At 40.4% G+C, this 6,329-nt stretch overlaps 1 protein-coding gene across 2 annotated transcripts in view; it reads left to right on the top strand.

Annotated features, from left to right (window-relative positions):
• Positions 1-1,176: 1,176 nt before the first annotated feature.
• samm50 (SAMM50 sorting and assembly machinery component) overlaps positions 1,177-6,329 on the top strand; it is a 29,532-nt gene continuing 24,379 nt past the window's right edge. For both annotated transcript variants that reach the window (XM_084334879.1, XM_084334878.1), the window contains exons 1-4: positions 1,177-1,316; positions 2,148-2,258; positions 3,049-3,150; positions 6,062-6,149. In XM_084334879.1, coding sequence (XP_084191005.1) covers positions 1,296-1,316; positions 2,148-2,258; positions 3,049-3,150; positions 6,062-6,149 — 322 coding nt within the window. In that variant the 5' untranslated portion in view covers positions 1,177-1,295. The remainder of the gene's footprint in view (positions 1,317-2,147; positions 2,259-3,048; positions 3,151-6,061; positions 6,150-6,329) is intronic.

Genomic DNA, 6,329 nt, shown 5'->3' with positions numbered 1-6,329 from the left:
TGTATGTGTGTGTGTGTGTGTGTGTGTGTGTGTGTGTGTGTGTGTGTGTGTGTGTGTGTGTGTTTTAATAATATAACTCTTTGGTGTGTACATGGATGTGTGTGTGTGTGTGTGTGTGTGTGTGTGAGCGTGTGTAGGGGTGAGAGTGTTGGCTTCAAATTAGTATGTCAAAGTATATAATTCATCATTGTCCTACAGTTTTCACTATTTTGATCCATGCATTTCCTTAATCCCCTTTGTTCAGTAGTGGATGCAGGGGAAAAAAATGCCATAATACAGCATGGTGGATACATAGGCTGCCTAGCCTTTATTTTAGTTGTATGGGTGGTCTATTTGGATATATACTATAATATGTATTTTTTACCTGCAGCATTAACCGCAATGGGGATCAGCGACATTAATGAGAGTCCTAGTGGGGTGGAGGACAACAGGATATCCTGTGCTACTTTCAAAATAGCGGCGTAAGTGGATCATTATGATGGAACCAAGAATTTATTCACTTGCATTATAGGTTTTCACCTAATGGGATCTCTCTCTCTCTCTCTCTCTCTCTCTCTCTCTCTCTCTCTCTCTCACTCTCACTCTCACTCTCACTCTCACTCTCACTCTCACTCTCACTCTCACTCTCACTCTCACTCTCACTCTCTCTCTCTCTCTCTCTCTGACTACAGGAAGGAAGGCCAAGAAAGAAGCTGGGCAAATATCTAACAAAAAAAAAAACTATTTTGTTTTCTTTCACTTATTGATATATCTATATTGTGATAAGATGTTTTGTATTGTTGCAATATACTCATTTATGGCTCCTCGAATCTAAATTATATTTCTATATTGATAGTTTAATTTATTATTAACTGCAACACATATAAATCTGCATGCATTTGAATGGAAAAAGGGAACCCTCTAAGTTGTTCTGTCACTCTCCCTCCCTCAGTTGTTAAAATGCCAATTTTAGTTTTGTTTCTTGTCTGTAAAAATCTTACTGTTTTGAAAGTCCTGAGAACCCCACGTTGAAAATGTAATTGTGTATGTGACAAATAAAATAAGAATAATTATGCATAGAGGCTACTGTGTTTAATTCAAAGTTAATTCAAGTTTCCTTGGTTTAATTTAGAAAATGCAACCTGTTGTGCAGCATTCAGGTCTTGAACACATCCAGTGAAGGCGTGGCCACAAGGTGTCATGGCGTCCCCGATTTACAAAGCTATTCTTCCATCCGACCGATTTTGAATTAAACTCCTAATTTTCAGCGAATATATTCCATACATTTCGAAGTACACCACCCCCTAAAGCCAAGAATGGGCACCGTTCATGCCAGGGTAAGAATAAGTACTTTAAATATGAAAATGAAAGCATGACCTTTACTGTGTACAGTAGTACAGTTTCGCAACACTACTGTAGCTATTGCTGTCAAACAGGCCTGTTTGGTCAACATTGACGAGTCAGTCAATTCATTTCTATTTCTGCAACAAGGCAGCGAAATAGTTGACAGCTAAAGTGACACTTTAAACTTCATTCGCAGTGGGTATGGATGCTAATACCTTGCTGTGGTCAACATACTTATGAAATTAACAGTTGTACTTTGATAAAAACGTAGCATTTACTGCAGAGTACAGGGGTTCTTCTCACTATGTTATGGCAAGTGACCCCATATTGAGGTAAACAAAAATCCGTGACCCTATGCGTTCAGATCGTGCAGAGATTAGTTTATACATTGGATTAAGTGCATTATGCTTCAAATCCAAATATTTGATTTGTCCCAAAGGGATCCATGTGATCTGGTCAGACATTTCATTATGAATTAAAAACAAGATGTAAACAAGACGAAAGTCTTTCTCTGGTCTGCATCCCCTTAACAACAATTGTGTGTATTGAGCCGTACTGTATTGTAGCCATTCTGCAATCTGTTATAAAGTTTTCAATCAATCAATCAACAGTGACTTAGTTGCAAGCTGAATAGCTTTCGCTTATGTGCAAGTCCAAATGCCCTGTGTATTTTGCCCCCAAATAACAATCGGATATTATTACAGTTGTTTTAGTTTAATAAGGAATTCTGCTATGCACCCCATTTTTATATAATGTTGGTCCAGATGGGAATCCAGCCTGGCACAGTAAGCATTTGTTGAGCAGTATGTTGTCTTGTATTGCAGAGCCTCGACCCCCTCCCCATGCGGGGGCCTGAGCTGGGAGTTCATGCAGATGACATCGAGACACCAGAGATTGAGCAGGAGTCAAAGCAGGAGGTTCTTGAAAACAAAGATGTAAGTTGTTCCGCGCTCAGGCCTTTCCATCATGGTTGATTAATAGTCGACTATTCAGTTTCTAAGGTCTCGAGCGATCAAGATGTTAAGATTCATTTCTTTTTCTTTTCTATCCACTTTTTCTCCTTATTTTTCTATTTTTCTCCCATCCCAATTTAGTAATTCCAATTCTCCCCTCCCCTGTCTTGAACGTTGCTAGACTATGCCTCCCACTGGTCGGCTGTAGTGAGGATAGAAGCCTTGCATCACGTGTCACCACACGAGAGGAGGCAGCCTGTCGCATCTTTTCACCAGACAGCTCGAACTCAGTGGCGAGGAGTAACGCGTGGGAGGCTCACGCTGCCCCCGCTACTTCCTGTTTCTGCTGTACAGGCGTCACCCAACCGACCTGTAGGAGTCACTGTCCACAACGTCCGATCCCCACCCACCGGCTTTCCCACCCTCTAACACTGCCAATTGTGTTAGTATGACGGCCGGCCAAGCCGGAAGCAACGCAGAGAGCTGGGCTCGATACCAGCATATCCTGCGATAGTGGCGAGCGCCTTGCCCACTGCGCCACCCAGCCGCCTGTTAACATTAATTTATGATGTTTCTTGTTTTTTTTTTACCAGTTCATGAAAATTAAAGGGACTACTTTGGCATCACAACCGTTTTCACAAATAAGTATTGGTCTTTGATATGGTCTATGGACTATCTCTAGGATGGTGGAGGAGGCCATCTCCGCTCTGCATTATAAAGCGCTTCCAGTGTCAGTAAATGCAGTGATTTGTAAATTCATACTGTTTTTCAGGTCATAGTTCAACGTGTCCACATAGACGGACTTGGGAGAACCAAGGAGGACCTCTTGACTTACGAGATCGCCGGAGTCTTCCGAGCTAAGAACTTAATTGACGTGAGTGTGTCCGGAAAGCACAGTTGTGGAGCAGACGATTTGTATTTAGTTTTCTTTTAAAGGGGAATGCCACCCAAATCAATAATTCCAATATGTTATTTCTACGGCCTGGGAAAGTTCAATCAATATTTGTGAACATGAGCTACTCTCTCTCCAAGGCAGGAAACCAGAGAAGTCGGAACCAAATGTGTGATGTCATCGGGTATCAATTCTGGAGCTGCTCTGTTGACAATGAATTGGAGATTTTGTGGACCCACAGAATATTTGTTTTCTTTTTTTGTATCCAAATGAGCTTTATTTTGTAGTGTTCTTAGTTCTGACTTTCCCCACTGTCTATGGAGCAGCTTCAGACTCTTTACCTGATGACATCACACATTTGAGTTTAAGCACTGGATTTGGGAGTTGTTGTTTTTTTGGACTGTCTACTAAGCCCATAGGAATTACATGTTTGAATTGTGAAAATGGCCATAGTTCCCTCATTCCCTGTAAAGGAACACTCCATCTTAGAGGATATTTTAACATGGTAAGGGATGTACATGGACACGCCACCAGGGGGAGCCCTACAGACATCGTCCCAGTGAGATGCAATAGAAAAATAGGCCAAAACTCATTCCTATATTCAGCAGCAGTACAATGCAATAGCCTACCAATGGAGTTGAAGCCCATAACTAAGCCCCTTCTCCACTTTTAAATTAGCTATAAAGAGGTGGATCATAAGTAGCAGAAGCTGGGAGTAGTGAACAAAGGGTTTTTAATAAGTGTTATTCCTTTTTATTCTTTTAATGTCTATAAAATGGAATATTATTGTATGTATTTTTTGTTTTTATACCACACATCCTGACATACAGACACTACAAACACCCACGTCCACACACCAGTACATAAATCCACTGACACCAATGATGAAGGACCACAATGGAAACAAGCCTATGGCTTTATTGTGTTTATTCGAATCCTATTGGTAAATGGAGAAATGTATACCTGTTCATAATTGTGATCAAATGTATATGTGTGATTTTCCATTCTAAATCAATAAACTATTCAATAAAAAAAAATCAATCAATTAACAAAAGCTGATTCATAGACCTCACCTCACACGGGTGACCTCTTCTGGCTGCTCCCGAGTCTTCGGTCTTTGCTGCTGCTAATGCTATAGGAAAATGAAGGGACTATTAATAGATCGCTCCTAGCTTCGTCTGTGGTCCATGCAGCTGTGGTCCCATGAACAAAGCCTTCTAATATACATGTATTTGGCACTAAATCATGGTATACTCCTGCTTAATAAGCTGAAAGCTCTGGGCCTGAATGATACAGCTGTAAAGTGGATTGCTTCATATCTGACAGACCGGGACCAGAGGGTAGAGGTCAATGGATTTATGTCGAATGCCAAACCAATAGTTTGTGGGGTGCCGCAAGGAAGTGTTTTAGGACCATTGCTATTTTTATTGTACAATGTACATAAATGATAGGAGAGATGCATGTTCTTGTAATTTATTCTTATTTGCAGATGATTCAGCTTTGCTCATCTCCCATAAGGATCTGAGTACACTCCAAATAATGCTAGGAGAGAAACTCTCTAAGGTCAGCAGTTGGCTCTCTGACAATAGGCTCTCACTTCACTTAGGCAAAACAGAGTCTATTTTGTTCGGATCTAAGCCCAGATTAAAAAAGGATCCTGAACTCAAGGTAGAATTAGGGTCAGAAGTTATAGCAGCAAGAACAGCAGTGAAGTACCTGGGCTGGATGACAGTCTGTGGGGGGAGGGAATGGCCTTACAGGTGCTGGGTAAAGTAAATGCCTGCACCATGTTTTGGGCTAGAAAGGCCAATCTGCTTAACAGGGAAAGCCTTAGACTACTAGCCAACAGCCTGGTGCAGTGTCATTTTGATTATGCTAGTGTATCCTGGTTTGGGGGACTGTCAGTTTCATTAAAGAAGAAACTACAGGTGTCGCAGAATAAGCTGATCAGGGTTGTGATGGGCCTAGGCCCTCGTGATCACGTTGGGCGGAGTCATTTTCAGGAGCTCAACTGGCTACCAGTTGAGGCCAGAGTAGCCAAGCTTAGGCTCAACATGGTACACAAAATAATCAATAACAGGCCTCAGGGCCCCCAAATATTTTAGCAACTATTTTCCTAGTGTTAGGGAATCACACAGCCACAGAACGAGATCTATCTTAGCAAACCTGCATCCTCCAAGGTGTAGAACAAAGATGGGACAGTGCCCATTTGCTCACACAGGAGTGGAATGAGTTGCCTTTGACCACCAAACAGGGCTTGAACCTGTATAGTTTCAAGGTGAACGTTAGGAAATGGCTTCTAGAAAATGTCCCTGAGTAACTCAGGAAGCTTCCTGTTTTAATGTAGTGTAGTTGTAGTGTGTCTGTACATTTTGTATATATTATATTAATAATGTATTTTACTTTAAAATTCTATTTTTAGCAATATACTGTAGGCTGATGATAATATGTGTAATACATGTTTATGTAAATACTATGTGCTGCTGAGACCAAGGACCACAATGGAAATAAGTCTGACTTTTTTGTGCTATCCTTGATGATTTTAGGATGCATGACTTGTTGTAATGTATTTTAATAATTGTCAAATAAACTAAACTAAACTACCTACAATCTCACACATATTTACCCTCTTTCCCAGTAAGCTAGCATGGCGTGGTTGGTATCTACAGATTCGTCACAATCTCACTATCTTTGCGATTGCTTAAAACTATTTCAGTATGTCAGTCATAATTATTGCCTGTGACACGCTTGTCTTTTAGATGATTAACTTTAACCACTACACCATCTCTGGGAGAATAACATGTTCATTACATTTTATATAACTCTGTTATTCTTGTTCCAATGTGCAGAGCCATCAGGAGAAATAAGGTTTGGTTCAACATTGTCGTTTTAGGTGATGAAGAAATCCCACGAAGCCAGACAGAAGCTGTTACATCTTGGTATCTTCAGAAAAGTAGAAGTTGTCATCGATACCTCACAAGGTACTGTCTATCAGACATGCTATATGTCATATGGCTATAGAAGTGTATTTTTTCTTTATCAATCTTAACATTTTAAATTTGTAGTCTTATTTAAAAATGTTCTGGCTAAAACATATATTTATGCCATTCAACTGCCCTAAAACAGCATTGTAGAATTGTTAGTATTTTTCATTGAACCCA

This window comes from Notolepis coatsorum, assembly GCF_963971535.1.
Source record: "Notolepis coatsorum genome assembly, chromosome: 18".
NCBI classification, from domain to species: domain Eukaryota; kingdom Metazoa; phylum Chordata; class Actinopteri; order Aulopiformes; family Paralepididae; genus Notolepis; species Notolepis coatsorum.
Note: the sequence above shows the minus strand (reverse complement) of the source record. Positions and strands in the feature narration are given on the sequence as shown.